Source organism: Sander vitreus, chromosome 10 (assembly GCF_031162955.1).
Source record: "Sander vitreus isolate 19-12246 chromosome 10, sanVit1, whole genome shotgun sequence".
In the NCBI taxonomy this organism is placed as follows: domain Eukaryota; kingdom Metazoa; phylum Chordata; class Actinopteri; order Perciformes; family Percidae; genus Sander; species Sander vitreus.
This window is the reverse complement of record NC_135864.1, coordinates 27,821,520-27,845,807: the sequence shown is the minus strand read 5'-3', so window position 1 is coordinate 27,845,807 and position 24,288 is coordinate 27,821,520. Positions and strand designations below refer to the sequence as shown.

Sequence of the window (24,288 nt, the reverse complement as noted above, 5' to 3'; positions counted from 1 at the left end):
GAGCAGCCGTTGCTAACTCCGCCCATACAGCCAACAAATTCACGTGACGCTTCAGAGGAAAGGACAACTCATCCCTTAAAAACACTTTCCCTCGTTTCCTCTCTCCTCCCATGATTTCCTCGCGTCTCACCCATGCTTTCTTGGTGGGACGGAAAAAGACGCATGGAAGGGAGGCAATTTAAGCACCTGGGATGCACCCTTTGAGTGTTGCTCAGTGGCGCATGAAGCCAAAAAAAGTATGATAATGAAATTAGGCATTTCGAGAGGGTTGAAAAAAATGAATCCAAAGATTTACAGAAATTGCCACTATGTCAATTTGGCTTTAAAGCCCAGCAAACTTTTTTTTCCACAGCCGCCCCTGAAATATGTGAACCTTATTTGACTTAAAGGAAAATCCATATGTTGTACAACGAGGTTCTGGAAAACTTTTGATCCTAGTGAGAGCAACCAACTGACTGACGGGACGCACATACCCTTTTATCAGTATCTCTGCCACTCTTACTCTGCTATCTGAACTTGGGAGAAGTTTCAGTTAACAGCATAGACTGTTATTACAGTTTTTGCCGATTGCTTACTCACTGAAATCCAACGTATTACACAATTATCAAAACCTTACACTCAAGGAGCAAAATGTTGGCCCAGATGTGCACCACTATAAGCACAATGTCAGCCTCACACTTTTTGCAAAACAATACAGTGATTTGCAAAACACTAAACACACTTGTATACATTAGACACAGAAGTACTGTATATCATGATGTCACTTCCTTGCTACAACACCTATGAGCCAACTTGTGGAACCCAGCCATCAGGTGAGCAAACACATGATTGGTGTCTACAATTACTTGTAGACACCAATCAGGTTTAAGCACTATAAAAGTAAGTTTAGTATTTTCTGTACTGTATTTTCAGTTTTTTTTTCTGTAATTATAACCTGTGGTAGATACAGTATTTTATGTTTGTCTGGTTTGCTGAGCTAACAGTGTTATGCACACTACTGTAGTAGCTGTATGAAAACTGGGGATGTTTTGTTGTGATTCTCCATGTTGACATGTTGACTGATTTGGGTATATGGAGAGAAATAAATTATATTTTACTCAGTCTGCAGCATTGGTCTTGTGTAGTGTTCGGTGAACTTATTGTATATTTGCACTTTCTCTGTGTACTTCATTTACAGTACTCTAATCACTGAGTACAACTGCTGAAAGTGTTTTAGGTTAGCAATAGCAGTTTTGGTTTTGGTCTGGTTCAAACGGAATGAAGTCATATGAAATGTGTGTTTCATATGGTAACAAAATATGTTTTTTTATAAATTAGTGTACAGTTTTTGCAAGAGTGTTTCATTTTGCAAAGGGTCTGAGGTGTTCTGCTGATAGGGTGTGTGGTTGTGCTAATTGTGTGTAGTGTTTTGAAAAACCGGTCCCTGTTTTCAAACTAGTGCTTAAGCAATCGAAAAAAACTGTAAGATGGATGGATGGCTTGACAGCTCCCCAAAAGTGAAGCCAAAACATCTTGATTGTGTCTTGATGGCTGGCTGCAGTGTAGGTCATAAATCCTGCCCCTTCAAGGAAATCCCTATCTAGTCACATTGGGATCGCAATGATCCAACCTGCCAATGTTTCGAAAAACGTTGTCAAAGACAGTGACATAATTTTTTATCATTTAGTGAGAAAAGGGAGATTTCATTATCTGGATCATTTTTATCCAGATTACAAATTTTAAAATCTGGCACCTGAAAACAGTAATTCTTTTTTATGATTAACAATTTTTATTTACACCCAACACACAAAACATAAAATTTGAAACTTGAACATATCCCCGCACCCCCGTTATCACCACCCACCCAGACATAAATCAAGAAAAGATGACACAATGACCACAATATTCAAAACTGATAACAAAATGATAACAAAATAGACAAACTATAAATAAAATTAATATATGTATAAATGACAACACCATAAGCCCATCATATACGTCTCTCCCCAGCACAAAGCTTCTTAGGAGCTCTCCAGAAAGCTCAAATACTTACCCCATTTTGTAGACATCCAATCTGGCAAACCATTTGTATGACATCTTTTCAAACGCCGCCACCCTAGCCATCTCATAAGCCCACTCTTGAATTTACGGCACCTCCTCCATCCTCTTAAAAGAATCTGTCTGGTTTAAGAGAAAATCACATATCTGACTAATTCAACATCTTGTTTTGTGTTTTTTAGCAGCTGGAATCTTTCACAGTTTCTACTTTCAATACAAATGTTTTAAATTTTGTGATGTGCTGACATTCCAAGTGTTATCTTTTTCTGATATCCAGCTACAGAAACTGGTTACAACAGCTCTTTCCCTGGCTGGAGGGAGCTGATAAGGCCTGGTAGCAAGTGATTCTCTACTTTCTTTGTTCTTGCGTCCAGACCTTGTGCTGTGATGTACTGAACCTTTCATGCAAGAAATAAACTTACTAAAAGAAGTGTTATGTCATAAACGTTTATGATGTTTATAACACATTCATGACAGTGTCATGTCACTCTTATATAGATACCTTCAAGTAAAGTGTAACCGAATTTCTATCTCAGACTATACTGTTATTGCACTATTCCTTCCCTCTCTTACAGTATATTTCTTGTAAATTTGTAAATTGTTGTTATACTGTATACTTTTTTTTTAAATATTTTTAATATTTCTTACTGTCCTTTCTGTTTTTATTCTTTATATGTTAAGTGAGTGTTGTACTTTGAGAGCAAAGTTTAACGGGAGTCAAATTCCTTGTTTGTTTGCACAAACCTGGCCAATAAAGCTGATTCTGATTCTGATTAGTGAAAGAGGTGTTTTTCAAGATTATACATGGATACTATCCCACTAAAGAGTTTTTGCAAAGATTTAAAAAGATTTTTATTGTCAGTTGTTCTTTTTGTGATGTATACACTGAAGACATTTTTCATTTATTTTGGAACTGTTCTTACTCAATTTGTGAAAAGACAAATGTACTCAACTAATTGACCCACATTTCTCCCTTTGTTTTGAACATATATTGTTTGGTTTCACAAATTAATCTTCTGCTCAAACAAATCAGTAATATATTATCAACCTTATTATTTAATTGGCTAAATGGCAAATTCATAAATGTAAGTACTATAATCAGAAACCTTTATTTATTGTGTTTGGAAATGAAACCAAACAATATATAAGAACAATTTTATATTCTAAGAATAAGGAAGCAATTAAAACACTGAATATATTTGCTCTCTGTAACTTATTAATTAATTAATGAATTAATGTGATGTAATGTTTTTCTGTCATTGTGTCACTGGCGGTTGCCGGTGTTGTGCCCATGTGCCGAAAACAGACTGCCTGCCGAAATACGACTGCACACCGCTAGAGGGCAATGTTGGTCATGTTGTCCTGATATCCAAACCAAGAGTAAATAAAATGTTATTAAAAAAGTGACAATAGGCCTTTTTCACGGCAGACATGTTGACATGTCATAGTAGGAAAAGCACAGGTGTATTCAAAACCATTAATGATGGCTGCATTCCACTTAGGAGAGGCCCTGGTATTGTGCATGTTGACTCACTTAAATAGCTTACTGGGACACTTGATGGAATTGATCCATCGTTTAGGTTATGTTTCAGCTGTGCTTTTTCTACTATGACAAGTCAAAATGTCTGCTGTGAAAAAGGTCCATAGCTGTCCCATTTTTTGAGCGGGAAAATATTTGTCACGAGTTTACACGAGAAACAGATAGGACATACATTAGATTACATACATACACACATTTATAGGACATCCATTACATTACATACATACACACACACATTTATCATGGATAAAGACATATTCTCCGATACTTATCAAGTGGTGAGTATCCAGATGGATACTCAAGGAATGAAAAAACAAATTTTCGTCGGAAGGCCAACACTTTTGATGTGCAAGGTAAGAAGACATTGTGATGCATTGCATATACGTTGTCAACCACCCCGCATTTATTAATTTATAGATAGATCAGTTTATATTTGAATGTGTGATCTGCTCTTATGCAATAACAGATCATGTTAGTAATTAATACCACGCATTTATTAGATTGATCAGTTTATATTTTAATGTGTGATCTGCTCTAATGCAATGACAGATCATGTTAGTAAGTGTTAGCCTGAACCATATAGACTATTAACGTCACGTCACGGGAACTTAAACTTTGTGTTGCTTACAACAACTAGGCTAATGACATTCGGGGCTACAATAGAAACATTCGGGGCTGAAGCCCTTAAAAAATGACCTCCCGTTGCTCTGGACAGAGACCAGTGAAGGCCATTAGAAGCACTTTTCCGGTGAGCGCCGAGCGTTACTGCGCAGCCTCCAACTGAGAGAGACGACGTAAATGTGACGTGAGCAACCGTCTGAAAGTTGTAAGCCTTCTGGTAGCTGTGCCAAGAGAAATATCAATCATTCCCAATCTTGCAGAGACGGAGAGCGTAGGTCTATGTAAGGAGATAACATGGACACAGGCTAATTATTGCTAACTAAAATGCTAGTTAACATTAGTAATTAAACTTAAACAGCTAATGTAAGTCGAAACTGTCTGCAAGCTTCTCCTGTACTATACGGTAATTCCTCTACTGTGGTCCCGTGGTTATGAAACAATCGTTAGCCTATTTTTACAAAAACGTCTGCTATGGAGCCATAATGTGAGGTACAAGGTAATGGAGCCTTTTATACATTGTCGTGTTTCTTTAGAAATTAACAATGGACAAGTAAAGTCTTTAAACGCTTTAGATGTAAAGTTATTCGCTGTCAAAGGGACGTCAAAATGAATGGCAGTCAATGGAATGCTAACGGGGGGGTGATGGCTTATTAGCATCAAAATGGCACCATAGGAGGTTTGGGTTGTGAGCGTTCTCTTAATACATCCATGAGGTGCTTTCCGACCGGATAGTACTTGTACTTTTTAGAGGAAAAGTACACTTCTAAGCAATTCTAAGAACTACTCTCCCCCAAAATCTTGTTTTTCTGTTTGCATTCCCACTGGCCAAGTGGCCATAGGGACTGGTAGGAGGGGTAAGGGAGTGACGCAAGCACGGCAACGGTCTTTATAGCATCGTCAATAGACCTTAGTGCCACATACAACAACAACAAATTATGCTAATACTCGTGCGCTTTTCCTATATTAAATGCACGTCCATTCTCGTAGTAATTCACGTAATGTTTTGCTCAACACAGACCGGGCTTTATTATACTCGGAACAGACCTTGCCTCTGCCTACTGCGGTGTGTGTGTGTGTGTGTGTGTGTGTGTGTCGGCCGGCCGGCGTTATGGGCCAACAATGCGGAAGAGCCGAGCTCCATGTTTGCTTTATGCGCTTTTGAGCACTCTCATTGGAACGTAACGCAAATAATTTCTTTTTTTTTTATTGTTCATTTATACAGAACATAGAAATAATCAAACAAGGCACAATTACAAATCCATCTCAATAACAGAGCTATTGCCTCGGGTCGAGCATATAAAACAAAACCTAGGAGCTTATACCTTACAAAACAACAAAGAATGATATAAAAGAAAATAAATAAAAAATAAATAAAGAGTAGGGGCTATCTCAAATTAAAGTAAATTAAGAGTTTCAAGTAAATAAATCAAATCAAGGGCTTTTGTATCTTTAACCCATTTCAATGACTTGCACAAAAGATTGAACTCATTCTTCCAATGGTTCAGGGAGGGTTTGGTCTTAAAATATCTAGATTTATGTATAAAATGTTTTCCTAAAGGCACCAAGTTGTTGAGAACAAAATCTACTTTCTTATCTTCAACAAAAACACCAAACTTTATATTCTTCACTGTCAGAGGTGATATCTCAATTTCCCTGGACTGTAACCAGCTCTGCAGATCTCTCCAGAAAGATTGCACCGACTCACACAGAAAAAATACATGTTATAAATTCTCAATTTCTTTTTCACAAAAAACACAGTTATTAGTATCAAAATTGAATCTCAGTCTTAAAAATTTGTTTGTTGGGTAGATTTCATTTAAAATTTTAAAGTTGACCTCTTTTATTTTCGGGAGAAGAGGAAATGAAGTATAACTTTTCCTTATTTTCTTAACCTCTCCATCCCCAAGTTCTTTCATCATATATTGTCTTTTAACTGGATTGGGATAATATTCCTTCAATAGAAAATTTCTAATAACTTTGTTAGTACATTTATAGTCACAGAAATCAATTCCTTGGATGCAGAGCTGCCTCAGACCAGGAGAAACTTTGGAGTACCTGATGTCTTCTCTCACTATGGATTTCAGAGACATTGGTATAACTTTCAACCATCTGTCATAATGCTTGACACTGCATTGAAGTTGATATTTCTCACAAAACTCCTCGAGCTGTAACAAAAGTCCATTACTGTCCATAAAATGAGCAATTGCCCAGATTCCCTTGGCTTTCCATTCCTCCATGTACACAGATTTTCTGCTTATCAATATGTATATATTATTCCAAACTGGAGTATTATGAGGTGTGAAATTATGTTTGTAGATTAACTTCCAATAGAGAAGGACCTGCTGATGGAAATCAGAAAGTTTGACTGGTAACAAATTGCATTCAAAATCACATCGCAGAAGAAAGTCTATTCCACCCATTTTTGAAAATATTAAATTGGGCACAGTAAACCAAAAGGACTGCCTGTTATTAACAAAAGATTTTAACCATTTCAATTTCAAGACACCATTCATTATATCAAAATCAATCGCATTTGCACCTCCATCTTCATAGTTTTTAACCATGTCAATTTTCCTTATGTACTGACATTTGTTTCTCCATATGAAATTAAAATTGATCTTGTTTATGGCTTTGATCATGTTTGTAGAAATGGGTAAGGAGAAAGCCGGGTAGATAAGTCTGGATAAGCTGTCCATTTTGGATAATAAAATTCTCCCAAAAATTGTGATATCTTTTTGCAACCACCTATTTAAGATTAATTTACACTTTTCTATATTGTTCCATACATTCATTTTGTCTGATGTTGCCTTGTCCTTAGAAATAACAATTCCCAAGTATTTTACTTCTGACTTAACCTTTATGTTATATAGAGGTTGTAAGGGATGATTATGAATTTTAGCACTACATGATTATGTAGTGCTAAAATTTCACATTTATCTAAATTCAATTGTAAGCCTGAAGCTCTTGAGAAGTGGTCAATAATTTGTAAAGCTAAAGGAATTTGATTTTCATTTTTTAGAAACGAAGTTGTGTCGTCAGCCAATTGACTTATGGTAATTTGTCTGTCACTTACAACTAACCCTTCAATACAACTATTCTGAATCAAAATGGACAACATTTCTGCTACCATAATGAATAAAAGTGGAGAGCTGCTGCAACCCTGACGAATTTCCTTCTTAATCTCAAATCGAGGACAGGTGCCATGCCCTAGAGCTACAGAGTTATTGATTCCATTATATAACATCCCAATTATATTCATACATTTTTTCCCAAATCCAAAGTGATGTAAAGTTTTCAAAATAAAAGGATGTTCAACAGAATCAAACGCTTTGTAAAAATCTAAGAATAAAATAAACCCGCTATCATGAATAATATCGCTGTACTCAAGTAAATCTAAAACAAGTCTTATGTTGTTGTGAATTGACCTTCCTTTCAGAAAACCTGATTGTGTCTCACCAATGATGGACGACATACCTCCCTTAAGCCTAGAAGCAACAACTCCAGAGAGTAGCTTGTAGTCAGTATTCAACAATGTAATTGGTCTCAAATTATCTAAGATTCTCTTGTCTTTACCAGATTTAGGAATCAAAGTAATTAAACCTTGCTTCATAGATGACATCAGTTCTTTCTTCTCTATACATTCCCGTAACGCTTTAAATAGTAAATTTCTCACATCATTCCAAAAGAATTGATAGAAATTTGTTGTGAGCCCGTCCGTTCCTGGGGATTTGTTCAACTTCATCTTGAGAATAACTGAATCCAACTCCTCGATTGTCAAATCTGACTCGCAAATATCTTTAAAGGGATCATCAATGCATGGGATAACATTCTTGATTTTATCAAACAAATAATCAGCCTCTATACCAGAATAATTTGAGGAGTACAATTTGGAGTAAAATGAGAACACTTCCTTATCTATACTTCTAAAATCTTTACTTTCTACCCCATTTATCATTAAACTAGTAATTGAGTTTCGCTGCTGTCTATTTTTTTCCAAACTACTAAAATATGAGGAGTTCTTTTCACCTGCCTCAATCCATTTCGCTCTTGACCTTATAAAGGCCCACTGTGCTCTTTCAAGGTAAAGCTCATCTAACCGGACTTGTAACTCCATTAACTTGTTTTTCCATTGATAATTTAGGTCCAAATTACTACAACACTGGTTAATTTCCCGCAACAAATTACTTTCATATAGTCTTTTTTCCCTGTTTAATTCCTTGCAAACATTTACTGTGAATTCTTAATCTTAATCTTAGTAAATTCCCACTTACCAATATAGCCTTCAATTGAATCATCCTTTTCATTATCTCTTATGATTTCCCTAACCTTAATGCAATAATCCTCAATTTGTAACATCTTAGAATTAAACTTCCAATATCCTTTGTTTCTGGTTTCCCTCACTGTGGGTTCTAAAATGAGATCTATGAAACAATGATCAGATAGTGGCGCTTTAGAAATTTGAGTTTGTTTAACATATGTCAGAAAGTTATCGCTTGCTAACCAGTAATCAATCCTAGATTTACTTTCTCCATTAGGCTTAAACCATGAAAAGGTCTTAACCCCAGGATTAAGGAATCTCCACGCATCAATCAAACTGTTGTCTGCTATAAAACTTTCTACGATGTCATTATGCTTTGCTTTCCATAATCTAGGAGGGATTCATTCATCTGGAGCCATATTCCAGTCACCTCCTGCTAAAATGTAATCGGTAGGGTACAATACTTTTAACTCTGAAGTCACGTGTGATATTTTCCATCAGTATTCTGTTTTGAGCATCATTATTATAACCATAAACATTGGTTATTATAAAGAATAAACTTTCCACCTTCAATACCACCGTTAAATAATGTCCCTCTCCATCGGCTCGATGGGTCAATATTTCTCCAGGAAACTTGTGGAAGCCACCCCTCCAGATCGGTTAGAACCATGACTAAATAAAATTTTGTCCCCCCATTGATTAGTCCAAAAAGCTGCATCAGCTTCAGAAGAATGAGTCTCTTGTAGAAACAATGAGATTTTTGCCCTTTACAAAACAAAAAAAGTGCTTTTCTTTTAACAATGTCTTTCAAGCCCCTAACATTCAAAGAACCAAAACAAATTTTCTCGTTTACCATGAACACCAGAAATGAGAAAACAAAAAAGCTAGTTTAACAGTAGTTAGCTTAACTCACTCAGACCAAGAAAGAAAAAATCGTAGGGTTATGGGGAAAGTTTCATCCCTCCAAATGTTTCCACTGCTTTAAAGACCATAAACAGACAGTGTTCCTTCAGCTTCACTTATCCTCACCAATCCGCCGTCCGTCTATGTATCCATGTGGACACCTCGCCAAAATGAATGCCTTGCTCTTTACAGATCGAAGAGTTTTTGGTCCGACACCAGATTTCTTCCTTCACCCATCTTTTAGTGAAAAGAACGATGATATGCCTGATCTTGTTTTCAATCTTCTTTCCGACTCTGTGGACAATGTCCACGGCTTCTTCCAGCTTCGACCCCATATCCGGAGCAATCATAACCAGGATTTAGGTGACCTGCGTACGGATATCTTCATCTTTTTTCTCTTCCAAACCTTTTATCCGGAGGCACCACCTCATCCTATACCTTTCCTGTTCTTTGACTCTTTCCTTAAGCTCATTATTCTCTTTGCAAAGATAGTCGTTTTGTTTCTCCAGAACTTCTACTTTCTTTTTACATTCTGTCAGTACCTCCGTGTTGAACTGGACGGTCTTCGCTAAGCTAGCAATCATGACGCTGCTTTGTTTTGTTCGCTCACTTAAAGATGAACTGAACTGGAATTTCAGTAAAGGTGATATAACAGATGTATTTTATTTCTTCTCATTGGTACAATGATTAAAATGGCTGAATTTGTTAAAAGGGATAAAATGGTACATTGAAAGTGTTGTTGTTGTTACACGGGCGCCGCCATGTTGGAATTCCATAATCGGCTACGTCACTGGCATGATAAGCAGCCATAGAATGTAAACAGTCTGAGACAGTCGGAGGCTAACGGACATGGCTGAGGAAACGGAAACCAACAGGTCTGGGGGGGGGGGGGTTCATACTACATTGCCCCTGGCTGCAGTAATAAATTGTATAGGGCTAAGGCAGCTGGGGTTATGATACATTTCCACAGGATGCCTTTGACAAGGAAACCAGCCCTCAACTCATGGCTAGCTGCCTGAAAACTGGCCAGCCCTCCAACAGCCCCTGGATTTCGAGTCTGTAGCGACCATTTTTTAGCGACAGACTATTTAGAGAGCTGTTCTTTTGATACAACAGGGTCACTGGTGAGGGTTAAGTCCAACAGACTGAAACCTGAGGCCATTCCGTCAATTATTGATTTTTCAGGCTACAGTACAGGGCAGACTGATAGACCAACGGCAAGTACCAACACCACCGATGCTATCTGCCGCAGAGACAGGGCGCTGAAACGCTCACATCAGGCAGAGGACAGAGAGGTTTAGCTGTTATCCAGCATGCTAGCAATCAACTAGGCAAAGGGCTGGATGTAACGTTGTTGTGACATACACAAAACATGTACATATTCACTTACACGCACAAATAATAAAGCCTAACGTGTAGGCTTTATAGCGTTCAACAAAACTGAGACTGACACACTGGGCATCATTGAAATTGAGTCACAAAACCAAGCTAGATACCAAACGATCCAACCGAGGGAAAGGGCTAGCAGCTAAACACGTTGGAAACACTTATGTCAAACTCCACAAGCTAGCGCTCCAACCATAGACTGTATAAATAAACCATGACTCCGATGATATCACAGATCAATAATAATGCGTTATTAGCTGCTAACTAAACCACAGCGGGTCTGTAACAGAATCCAATGTCCCTTTCTACTCACCCTGAAGCTAGCTGATGTCTCAGGGCACATTGTTGATGCAGAGGGAGTTCAACTCGCAGAAAAAGCTGCTACTTCCATAATAAGAGGTATCTGTGCAGTAACCATTTGTGCAATATCCATCAACGACCACAAGGAAAAAATCTGCCAACTCTGCACTAGCCTAAAGTAAACGGCAAGACTCGTGACTCCTCCGTGCATCCGTCAACCTGTGGTAACTCTCCTACGTGCAGCTAACTTTTTTTTCAAACTTTATTTATTTTGGTTTTAACATTTTGCGTGCAGCTAACTTAACAAGCGATCCCATTGGATGAATTTGTCCAATCACATTTTCCATTTATCTGCATCGATTTTCTAAAACGCACAGGACCTTTTCTATTTTCTCTTAATGCACACGATATATAAGCAGTCTCTATTTCCTAAAATACATAATGTGCTTGGATACAATAAATGACTGAAACTGATCGTCCTCCATGTGGTGGTAGTCAGACACTACAGGCCTGTCCCTCACAGGCTCAAATGCGTAACCCATTCCATTAAATTGACTCTTTCACGTGTATTTAATATGCACAAAGACAAAATAGCCTTATTAGAAACCTCATCACTTTCACCAACTTCAGTTGACTTGGCCTTCTTTTCCACAGGCTGCTTGGTAGGTGTCGGCGGCGCGGAATCATTAGCAGAGCGGTCCCTTTTATTTAGCAAAGATACATCCATAGCATAGTCATGCTCCCCTTCATGCACGTTTTCTATTCTTTCGACATTAGGCGAGGATTTCCTTCCTTTGGTATCCATTTTAAGTGTTGCCGGTTTAATGACACGTTTTGGATCCATTTTCACACTTCAGAGTGGACATTCAACAACTTCTAACTATACTTTGGGACTACTTGTGAAGAGCTCACAAAAATACGACTGCTCAACCCGCCATCTTGCCGGAACCCCCGGGCAAATAGGGAAGAAGTTCCACTCTCTCGTTACTTCCGGCTTCTGAACTGGTTGCAGTTCCACCATAGTTCCATATAGGGGGCACTCACAGGCCAGTGCAGAATGAATGGGACTCTATGGAGCTATACCCCTCAAAATCCACTTTTCTCAGGATATAATTTTTTGTCTAGTAATTTGAATGTTGCATTCGAAAGGGGAGGCTAAGAAAATACACACTGATGGGTGTTAGAGTTTTTTAAAGTGGCTTTTTTGTTCTAAAAAGCCTTTTAAAATGCCAATGACGTCATACACATATACGGCCAGAGATACTGCTTTACGGCAAGCTCTGAGTCGCTTCCTTTGTTCTCTCGAAGCATCGACAACACAGCTGACAGGTTAGGCCCTCCCTGTTAATACACGTGCTAGAAAGAGGTTTGCTAATGTTTTAAAGACCACGCCGAAATATTCACTCTGACATTCTGGTTCTGCTTTGGATGCCGTCAAGCGGGATCTCCGATCGTAATCAGTCATTCACTGACCAATCAGCATTCATTAGCAGAATGCTAGCGTGTTATGGGCAACAATGACTCAACCTGTAAGAAATCGAAAGGACACAAGTACTCGTTCATTCAACTTTTGACCTATAATCCATGTTGAACTTGCAAAAACTACAATCAAATCTGAGATTTCTCAACGACAATCAGGCGAAAGAGACAAATTTAGCCGTCTAGCTCCATAGAGTCCCATTCATTTAGCACTGGACCGCAATCACCCCCAGTGGAACTCTGGTGGAACTGCAACCACATTCGGTACAATGGGGCTGAATAGGGAGTGGAACGGCTTTCCGTAGACGGGCTTTGGTACGGGGCTTCTCGCCGAACAATGTATCGAGTTCTCTTAATACATCCATGTTGTTAGGAGCCCCTTGGGTTAATATTGGTGCACATAACTATTTAGACTGACCAACATTGCCCTCTAGCGGCTTGCAGTCGTATTTCGGCAGGCAAGAAGAAGTAGAGGAACCGCCCTACGTTCTATTAAAGTGCTAGGATTGGCCAGGTTTCCACTGACCAATGGGCTATCCTGACCTTTACTCGAGGCAAAGAGGTCCTCAACTTTCTTATATACTGTCTATGACCTCAACCAATCGGGCTGCTAGGCAGGGCGGATATTGCCAAGAAAGAAAGTGGGATGACATATGTTGCATAGTATAGCTAGAGGATCTTTGGTTTGGTTTGACCGACTCTGGGGACAGTAACGTTAGCTGTTAGCTAGCTAACAGTGCCAAGAAATCTACAACAAGGATAGCAAACGTCTGTGTACAGTCTGAGGTAACGTTTCCGTTAACTGTCTGTCTACGTCGTCTGAAAACATAAATGAAAATGAAATAAAGGCTAAGTTAGCTCATTTAGCTAGCTAGCTAGCTCAACAAATTCAACTTTGGACAGCATGCAAAAACATGTTTTATAGCCTGTCTCAGAGCTGATGTGTGCTATAATAGTGTCATTAGCTTTGAGACGCTTTTATTGCGTGAGTTTGATCGCGAGATCATATATGTTTTTCGCGTTACTCGCGTTACACCCGCCGCTGTAGAGCTGTAACGTTAGGCATCAGCAGCCTGTTGCGCTAGCTCTGTTAACTTCTCTCTTAAGTTAGGGTGTAAAGTCCACACTAAACGATACGTTGAATCTAGTTAGTTTGATACTAAATTTGTGACACACACTGTTGTGTCAAAGGATGAAAATATCATACCGAAGCATGTTATTAGACTTTTTTTGTGAGGTGCAAAGGAAAGATGTTTTGTAGCTTAAGTTAAAAGCATCACTTAAACCCAGTCTATTATCATTTGTTTTATATCTCAGTCCATTGATCTAGATTTCCGCAGATAAACAAAATTAAGAGCTATTAAAATGGTTTCGATACCTGACATGTCCTAAGGTGAAAATAAATAACAAATATACTTCCAGCACAAAAGATTAAAGGTAATCCTGCTCACTGTCTGAAGATTGAACAGACAACTTGCCCTGGTGGACAAGGGATAAACCCAATAGCAACAGCCCTTAGAGGGCTATGCCTATACTCCTAGAATCTGGAGTTACAATACGTAACTATGTTAACGTTACAGTAAACAGAAAAAATCACTGGCAAATTCACCCTCTGTTATGTCTCCAGTCATTGTCATGTCTTGTTTTGTCTGTCTCTCTGTGTAGATGCCAGGTGCTAGTCCATGGGTGTGAGCCGACTTGATGTATTTTACAGAAGGCTGCTCCTCACCAAACTCTTCATTGGGGGATGGGGGAAGCCTGAAGACCTCAAGAGGTATGGAAAAGCAGAACACAACCGAATACAGTTAGATATATCAGGAGAGTAGAGAAGCTTGTCATCATGGGAGCAGCCTCTTCCAACTCTTCCTGGAGGAAGAGTTCCTTTAGGCAGCTGGGAGATGTCATCCCACCAGCATGTCCTGGCTCTGGTCTGTAGTCTCCTCCAGGGCTAGTGTTTATCAAACCATTTAAAAAATTTGGCATTAGCAAAACTTCCCTTTCAATCAGCAGGTGGAAATTGGACTGGGTGTGTACTAAACTGTACACACACTGTACTGATACATTCACAATTATAACCTTACAGCTTAATATAACCAACATCACACACAATACAAATGTATTGTTTTAGACTCGAACCATGCACTGAAGCTAAAGAGATCCAATTATGCATCTTCATCAAGGACAGCTGTATTGAGCAAACCATTGAGTACAATTTTATAGGGCTCTTGAATGGCCAAGTCAAACACCTTTTTTTTTCTTTCTTGGATTAGTTATTGTGCTCTCTGAAAATGTAATGTACTGCACTGACAAGAAAAGCTGTGTGCAACAGCAATTCTGCATCCACAACTGCTTTGTCAGTCACTGAAAACATAACCAGGGGTGCACATAACTTTTTCAGTGAGTTACTCAGGTGAGTACCAGGAGATGGTGTTTGGTACTCAACTCATATGTAGCGTGGTCTTAAGTGCAGTCTTCCTCACTGTCCTCCTCCATTGTCGCCACCACTGTCCTCTTCAGTGTCGCCCCCACTGTCCTCTGCTTCAGCTTCCTGCATGGTAGATGATGAAGATGCTGCAGATGCACCTCCCTGTCCTTGGTTGAGCCTCTGATTAGCTGTCTCCATCCACAGGTCAACAGCTTGCTTTGGTTCAAATGTCTCTGTGGTCTGCTTTGACATGAGAGACCACATTTTTTGTTTTTGAGACAAGCATGTGACAGACGAGATCTGTACTTGGTTTTTATTATGTTGAGATGTGAGAATCCCCTCTCACAAGCTGCACTGCTTAAAGGCAGTGTAAGAGACAGCTTAACCACCTTGTTGATGTTGGGGTAAGCATCAGGCTCCCAGAGGCCTGTACTACGAAGCAAGATTTGGCGTTAACGAGGTAACTTCAGGTTCAACCCAGGGTTTTGTGTATCACGACGGTGAATCACTTGTTACCGGGTTAAATCACTGTGGTAACTTATGCTGAATACCTAACCTGCTCAGGAGCAGGTTATGTTGGAGATTAGAGATCAACCGGTGTAAAAGCACCGCCTACTGACCAATCAATACTCGATTGATAACGGCGTCACCGTTCTTAGAAGATCCGGTGGAGCTCGGCGCGCGGAGAGAGAGAGCGGTGCGCTCATAAAAGTTAAAACATTTAGAGACAGACAACCCCGTTAACATTCCCTGATGGGTATTTTTATGAAAGATATATAGATTTTCAGCGGAGGGAATTAAGTATAGGCTATTTGTCGGCTTCTTGAGCTGTGTGTTGCCAATGCGCACATCGGTTTGAATTATGTTTTTATATTTTTTTATTTGCTCTCACGATCGCTTACCACTGCAGGTTGCAACTAGGGATGCAACGGTATGAAAATTTAACCTCACGGTTATAGTGACCAAAATTATCACAGTTTTCGGTTTTATCACGGCATTTTTAAAAGTGTGTTCAATATGTTCAGAAAGCACTGATAGGCCTACACAAGCTGAAATAGTTTCAAAAAGTGTAACAGTGTTTATTATATTACAAAAATATAGGCAGTGGGCTTGTAAAAACTATTAAAAACTGGCTACTGAAACACTGGCCCGCTGTAGGGTGTCCGGTAAGAACTTGAACCAGAGATGTCTGACTTTGAGATCCAGGAAGATTTATTTACAACTCGAACATGAAGTTAACTATGAAGTTGTATTTGACGTTACATGTGAAGTTGGATGTGGTTCTAAAATATAAACAAATAATAATGCACATTAATAAGCATCTGACTTACTATAAACATTATTTACCAAAACTAAATGTTATAGCCACCAGCATATAACAAGAAACAGTACTAAGAATTACATTCATTTCTCTGTAATAATTGCAATGTAACATATTGCTCAGTAACACAAACTAAGAATAAGCCACATCTATTACAGCACACATATCCATAATGGAGCAAACAGTGTAATACACCTTTTAATAGCTAAGCACGTGGCTCCACAGCGCTAGTCTGTTTACTGGCAATTGCACCTTGCTAGCAAATTGCCCTAACACTACCTGAATACACATGGCTGCACAAGTAATATTAAACAATCTGCACATCTATCAGTTATGCAATAAGAAACACAGCAACAGCAATGTTATCAAGGCGATAATATATCTCTCTCTCTCCAAATAAATGTCATGTCATAACACGGGCTAAACTTATCCACATTGTAGCAGAACACTTACTGAAATATGAATAAACGTAGCTTTAATGTTTACACAGGTAACGAGGCAGTAAAACCCATGACAGTTTAACAAACTACAAAATAGTTTTAACTTATGTTCTGGGCTGCACACATCACTTCAACAAGTCTGAAAACGAAAGGAATGATAAAGAAAAAAGTCAGTTTACAGCGACTGTTCTGTCCCCTTCTCCTGTCTGAGCGCGAGTGATTGGCAGGAGATCAAAGCGATGACTCGTCACTGATTGGTCAATCATCTCAGGAGAGAGAGCAAGTGTTACTATGGCCTTTTTTACAAGGCTGATAAATGTCCTGAGCGCTGTCATCTCCTCCTTCCGCCATGATTCCAACTTCAAGACACGCACTGTAGGCTATACGCAGTGTGCCCGCGTGGCAACTTCAGGAGACTCGGATGAAGCTGGGAACACGTGGTTTCCACACCGTGGTAATCCACCGTGATGATAATGATATTTTAAATAAAAACGGTAATTGTTATCAACATTTTTACTGTGGTTTACCGTTACACCGGTAATTGTTGCCTAGTTGCAACTGAAATAAAAGGCTAAAGCAATGACAGTTCATGGAAAGCACAAGTGTAATTACGGTCAGATCTTGTGCCTGACTGATTAATCAACCCTGGGTTGATTGAACTAGTTGTTAACCACCGTCGTGACACAGCTTATGCGGGACCGCGGTTGTTAGGTTAGGTGAAGCTGGGTAACTGAAATAAATCCAGGGCATGTTGATCTTGATTCGTAGTACAGGCCTCAGGCGTTTTCCTGCCTGCTTTAAGCGCATCCATTCTGTCACAATGGTGTCTTTGTCAAGTTGCAAGGTGGCCTCATATTTCTTGAGAATGCTGCAAACTGTTGTGTTCCCAAAACTGTGGAGGTCTTGCATTTCCTGAGGCCATGTTGAAGGATCACATACTAAGAAATGATCACATGACTTGAGGGAGTCATATCTGATTTCAAACTCTTCAATTAACCCCCTGAGTAAGTTTGTCTTGTCTCTGTCATTAGAAACTGTGTGTGCCCAGTAGCCTTCACCATCAAGCAGAAGTGTGAATTGTCCAATGGCCACCATGTCACCAAGGAAAAGCTGACCATTGGAGAATGTAAGGATGAACTCATCCTTACATTCTCCAATGATCAGCTTTTCCTTCTGAAACCTAATGGTTGTCACTTAAAAATGTTGCCAATGTCAAGCATGTTTGACAGAAAGCACTGAAAACGCTCTGTGCAGAAATGCTGCAAGTCACTGTTATCACTCGTAGCCAGTTGCATTTTAATGGCTGGCAATAGTCTTGATATTTTTAACCAGTTATGTGCACCCCTGAACATAACATTATTGTGTGAGCAGACAGAACCCTGAAAAGTCTATTTTCAAATGGCCACAAAGATCCTGAGGTAAGAATTGCTATTGGCCCTGTTAAGTTATATTTTTTTTATATATATAGAGAGAAGTTTTAGGTTTTCCACTTCACATCTATACAGTTAGTTTTTCTGAGTATATCCCTCTGTATTATTCAAATGAATCCGAAGTGAGAAGACATAATAAATGAAATGTTCTTAAATGTCTTAAAAGTTGTTTCATAAATCAACATCAAACTAATTGTGTAAATTCATCATAGTATAGATTTGAGATCACACGGTCTAGCCAGTTCAGATGCTGTTGTGGAATCAGTGATGAATTAGATGGAACTGTACAGATGTTCCCCATTGTTTGTGTTTTGCAGAATCTTTGAGTTCCGTAAGATCATTGGGGACAGAGAGAAGTGCAGGTCCCTGGTGCCTAAGGACTATCCAGTTTACATAAACAAGGTACTCAATCTGTTCTCCCTTCATTGCACTCTACTATAATTTTTTGTATTCTCACAAATATGTGTGAATGCCTTTGTTTTCAGACAGAGGACCACGCTGACTGTAAGATCCACGATGGGTTCTTCATTTCTCCTCTGGAGCATTTGGTTCCTGGAATCCTGCCGCCAGAGGCTGTCAAAGCCAGGTACAGAACATAAGTCATCCTTTACTTGTAAGGCTAATGCAGTTATATAAAGAACCTATTAGACCCTTCCTTTCCATACATTTTAAGACCTTATCACCACTTTGAGTGCTAACCGGTTCCATCAGCGAAACACTTTAACTTACATTTACTATACATTTATTGTAAAATGAAAAACAGTATTTGCCTCTATCAATGCAACATAATTCAGACACACACACACACACACACACACACACACACACACACACACACACACACACACACACACACACGAATGTTCGCTTCATTCTACTGCCAGGCCTTTGTAGTAGCTTCAGCGGTGGTGAGTAGGGGCGGCAAAGAAAGGCATGCGCCTTCCGACACACAGAGTAGTACGCCTCATGGTTATTTCCAGAGGTGAGCCTCAGCCATGGTTCAAACTCCTTGGCCTCCAACCATTTGTCCAAAAAGTTGCATTTCCCCATTGGCGGGGTAGTTTACCCCGGGGCGGTTGTCCCTTTCAGATGACGTCAAAACTAGCAGGATTCCATAAATAAATAAACTACACAGAATCCCAACTACGTGCCTTGCAATAATTAAATTCACACAACTTTAACATACAACAGCTTTGGACAAATAAACATATTGAAATCAAACTACAAAATGTTATACCTGGGGAAATTGTCTTTAAGACCTTTTTATTATTTTTGTTTGGCCTTAATTGTGGCTGAATTGATTTATCAACTTTTAATACTTTTTGAAAACCCTGCGGACCATGGCGTTATATATGTGCTTCATTCCTGAGCGAGTAATTGTATGTTTTGAGCACAGAACTATATTTTGCAAGCACATTACATTTTAAAGAGATTTTAAACACTCGCAACAAATAATTTTGTTTGAGCAAACAAAAACCTATTCTGTGCTCAATAAATGTATTTGCATGTTTGCTATTTTCTATATTAATGTGAAATAATAACCCCTCTCACGCAGTTGAGAGGGCTCACGCATGATCCCTCTCAAAAACTTTGTGCAAGCAGACGCTGCTGTGCTTCGGTCATGTCCCCCTCTCTCTCAACCTTTGCACTCTGTGTGCGCTCAACTCTGACACACTCGCTCAAATTTTCACAGCGTTACAAGTGTGCCACAAAACCAACCAATCAGAGAATTAAAGGTCAATAGTGATTGGCTGTAGATCGCTAGTAGGGGGAAACAAATCTACGGGGGAACAGTTTTTGACACAACACCTGTTGGTCAGCATACTGGTACAGCATATACTGACTACAGTGGAGCTGTTCGACTAAAGTTACTGGATTAAAACACATTTCGGCCAGTATTTTTGTATTATTGACCTATGTCACAGAAATATCAATATTTTTGTTAGGGCTGTCAATTGATTAAAAAATGTAATCGAATTAATTACATACTCTGTGATTAATTATTCGAAATTAATCGCATACATAATTTTTGCTGTTAAAGTATTTTAAATATTTCAATTCAAATAAATCAATAAATAATCAGCATTAGTGACATTTAAGTTCAAAAACTCTTTTATTATTTTCACTGTTCAAATAATAGCCATAACAATATGACCTAATATGCTGAGAAAATAAATTCAATAGTGCTTTAGGAAGAAGATTTTTTTTCACTGTACATACAAGGCATCTCAGGCCACAGTTATAACCTAAGGGTCACAATGAATAAATTAACAATCCCTTTAATGTCGACACTATTTCTTTTGTATGTGCCATAAATAAACTCAGGCAACAGAGACCAAAAGTTGAACATAGTGCAATATCAATTCCAGGGTATTGTACTTGAACATAAACTTCCAATAAAAAAATCAGCCCCTTTTACCACATTTTACAAAAAAAAATCAACAAAGCAACAATTTCTCATTTTTAAGTTGTAGTCAGACACATCTGCCTCACTTCTACTTCTCAGCCAGTCACTGAGACAAACTAATTTTTCTACATTCTCAGAGCTCAAGGCTGCCCTCTTTTTTTGGACTATGTTACCTGCAAGTGAATAAAGTCTCTCACAAGGGACAGAACTGGCAGGCGCAGCCAGATATTTGCGAGCCAGGACAGACGGCTGTTGATGGGTTCCTGCATGAGTTGTCCACCACTGCAGCGGGCATTCCTCCATGCTGATGCTGGGCTCTGCTTTGTAGCGGTTCAGAGTCCTGCTTGGTTCCACCGTGTCATCATCTGAGTCTGTGTCTGAAGCAAAGAGTAGGAGGCTTCTCTTTTTCAGTGGCTCTTCTGCAGGCTCTGGGGTAGCCGTACTGGGTTTATTTTGCAGCAGTACCTCAAGACTGGTCCACACCTCTTCTCTGTCTCCTCTTTGAAGATACTTCAAGTCCTTGAAGCATGGGTCCAGTGCAGAAGCTATGTTGAGCCATCCGTTGTTGAGGTTTGCTTGTCGTTCAGACAGGTCCTTTTTAAAGGCAGTCTTGAATTTTCCTATGTAGGCTGGGTCCTCCTCTGAAACTTCCATTGTGTGGTACAGGTGGCAGAGAGCAGGCAACACCACAGAGCAAGAAACATAAGTCTCACCTCCAAGGAGCTCAGTCACATATCTGCAGTGGATGATAAGAGATGCACACAGTACATTTATTATATCAGTGTCATAGTAGTAGCCTGGCCTACATCAATATATATATATTTTTTTAAATGACGTTTTTGTATGTGTGTGTAAGCTTTTACCTGCATGGTTCAAGGATGGTTTCCAGCCTCTGAAGTTTGTCTCACTCAGATGTAGTCAACATAGTCAGCTTGTGCTTCTGTCTGCTCAGTGTAGCCTTGATAGCCTCCTGGTTCTTCAGGAGACGAGAGATCATGGCGAGTGATGAGTTCCATCTTGTGGGAACGTCCTGAATCAGACTTTCTGTCAGTTGCCCAAGTTGATTTTGCTGCCGGTGGAGCTCCTCTGTATTAGCAGGGCTATGTTTAAAATGTCCCACTATCTTACGACACTTTGCCAATGTGTCACAAAACCCACTGCGAGGCAAACAGTGATGCTTCTCTGTAACATATGAGCAACGCAAGGCATGTGCTCATATGGAAGCTTTCTCGCCGCAGCAATCATGTTTCGGGCGCTGTCTGTGCCGAGTGTGGTGATCTTTTGTTGAACTCCCCATGCCTCCGCCACAGACAAAAACTGCTGGGCGCAGGCATCGCCAGAATGCCTGGTGTCCGTTTTCAGCATTGCGAACGCAAATGACTAGAGTTTCCACTCAGTCAATGATGTGTGCCGTAACACCAAGGTAATTGTGATTGCTAACTGAAGTCCAGTGATCCCCTGTCAGCGTGATATATTCCGCTCCCACCAATAAATCTCCTTTTGTTTTGTTTTTTCTCAGTGTCGTACAGCTGCTGGATTTTTAACATAATGGTGTTTCGCGATGGTGGGTTATATGTTATGTCTGAAGAAGCTATTTGCAAAATCTCTGCTAACCCCCTGTCTTCTATCACCGAAACTGGTCTGCAGGACATTGCGATCCATTTAGCAAGGGAATTGCTCAGTCGGTCACATACAGATTTGCTAAGTTTGCGTTTCAGTGTTTGCTTCAGTGTGGTTTGAAGATGACGTTGACTGCTACAGTCGGTATCACGGGATGTGCTAGGTCGTAAGCCTACTTCCGGATTAACGTTAACTCCTGGATGCTTTGCATTGAGGTGGTACTTTAGAGTTGACAAACTCCGGTGATATGCAAATTCCTTGCTGCAGACATTGCAGACAACTTTATTTTTATCCACACTTCCATCAGGCCGTTTTTTTATAAGTAAATGTTACAATTAATGATCCAGGCAGCACATTCTCATATCCCTCCTTCATTTTACAGTCGAATGGTGGCTAAACGGCTCCGGGTCAAAGGTCAACACGATTGATCTGCGTTATTTTTTTTTTCTCAGATTAATTAATCGAAATGAACGCGTTATTTTGACAGCCCTAATTTTTGTGTTTTTATAATGTTGTTTTGTTTGACTTACAACAAGTCTCATTAGTTTGACTCATCCTTCACAAGCAATCTAACGTTAGCACAGCAGCGGAGCATAACATACAGTCTATGCAGCCGACATGTCATCTAAACAGTTCTTCGCAGCGCTGTGGAGATAGGTTTCGCAGTGCGAGACTGAACAGCAATACCTACATGTCACACTACATATGTAAGAATTTATAATACTTTGGTTACATAGTTCTCGTGTTTTATTAACCTTTATTAGGGCCCGAGCGCCGACAGCAGCGAAGGCCCTATTGAAACTGAAGGTGGTATTATTATTATTATTATTATTATTACGGCAAATTAATTGCCTTTTTGAGGGGCTTAACATATTCAAAAACTCACCAAAATTGGTGGTCACATCAAGCCTGGTGAAAATTTACGCATTTTAAGGGTTTCGGGAATAGGCGCACAAAATGGCTCGCTAGCGCCCCCTACACAATTAAAAAAATTTAGCCCCTGCAGTACGTTTAACGTAGATTAACGAAACTTGGTTGACATATGTAGCATGGTTCTTCATTAGTGATGGTTTTTGCCCGTCCCCTATATTAAGTCACGCCCCCTTTCATAACTGGTGATCCATTTAAGGTAGAGTGCTGTGTGAGGTGTCATTGAACTCAGCAGAGAGTTCCTTCTTCATTGGTGATGGTTTGGCCCACCCCCTATGATTAAGCCACGCCCTCTTTCATAACTTGTCACCCATTTAAGGTAGAGTATTGTGTGAGGTATTATTAAACTCAGCGGAGAGTTCCCTTTTCATTGGTGACAATTTGCAGTGTCTGAGTGCCGCGCAAATGCACGGCCGCAAGGAGCGGCGTCCACCAATAACCCTGACGCCCGCAGAGAAGCGAGGCCCCGTCCAACGCTGCTTGCAGCTTTAATTCTGTTTTATATTAGCTTGCGAAGGAGCTATCCCTTGCTAACGTTAATTTATCTCAAAAAGCAGAAACGTTAGCTAAATACTGCCAATATATGGTTTCACTGGAGACCAGAGAGGTGTTGTAAAACTCATGAAGTGTTGTCATGTGTTTACACTGTGCATGGTAATGCTAGTATATCCTTATTTATTTTTTTTGACATAAATTAGCTTTATTAACGTTGTAATTAGTGTTAGCAACGGATAGCTACTTCGCAAGCTAATAATATATAGCCTAGAGAAACAGAATTAAGGTTAATAAAGTATGTAACCAATATTACAAACTTCTTAAACGTGGCTGTATTGTGACATTTTAGGTGTGTTCGGATGACATGTTGGATGCATAGACTGTATCCATGCTAGGCTAACGTTAGATTGCTTGTGAAGGGTGACATTAGTCACACAAGGCTATATGTGCAATAGTATAGTATTGGAACTCTCTAGGTGTTGAGCTTTGTGTTAAATCACTTTATTGCACGCAATGATGCCCTAGTGTCATGGTGATGGTCATGTTATTCGTAGGTGGTTTAATTGCTATAGGATAGTACTGAAGGACCAGGTATAAAATACACGGCCCGCCACTGGTGCCAACGGATGATTTTGTGCATTTGTATACGATATGTGCCACATTAACAAAGTTGTTGACTTGCTAGTTTCACAAGTC

At 39.5% G+C, this 24,288-nt stretch overlaps 1 protein-coding gene across 5 annotated transcripts in view; it reads left to right on the top strand.

The window, feature by feature from the left end:
- The first annotated feature begins 13,031 nt into the window (after nucleotides 1–13,031).
- Nucleotides 13,032–24,288, top strand: part of abhd18 (abhydrolase domain containing 18) — a 47,753-nt gene continuing 36,496 nt past the window's right edge. Inside the window, exons 1-4 of one of the 5 annotated variants that reach the window (XM_078261052.1) lie at nucleotides 13,032–13,310; nucleotides 14,190–14,298; nucleotides 18,458–18,542; nucleotides 18,626–18,726. In XM_078261052.1, the coding sequence (XP_078117178.1) occupies nucleotides 14,207–14,298; nucleotides 18,458–18,542; nucleotides 18,626–18,726 (278 nt within the window). In that variant the 5' untranslated portion in view covers nucleotides 13,032–13,310; nucleotides 14,190–14,206. The remainder of the gene's footprint in view (nucleotides 13,311–14,189; nucleotides 14,299–18,457; nucleotides 18,543–18,625; nucleotides 18,727–24,288) is intronic. The other 4 variants (XM_078261051.1, XM_078261050.1, XM_078261054.1 and 1 more) reach the window with 4 other exon arrangements.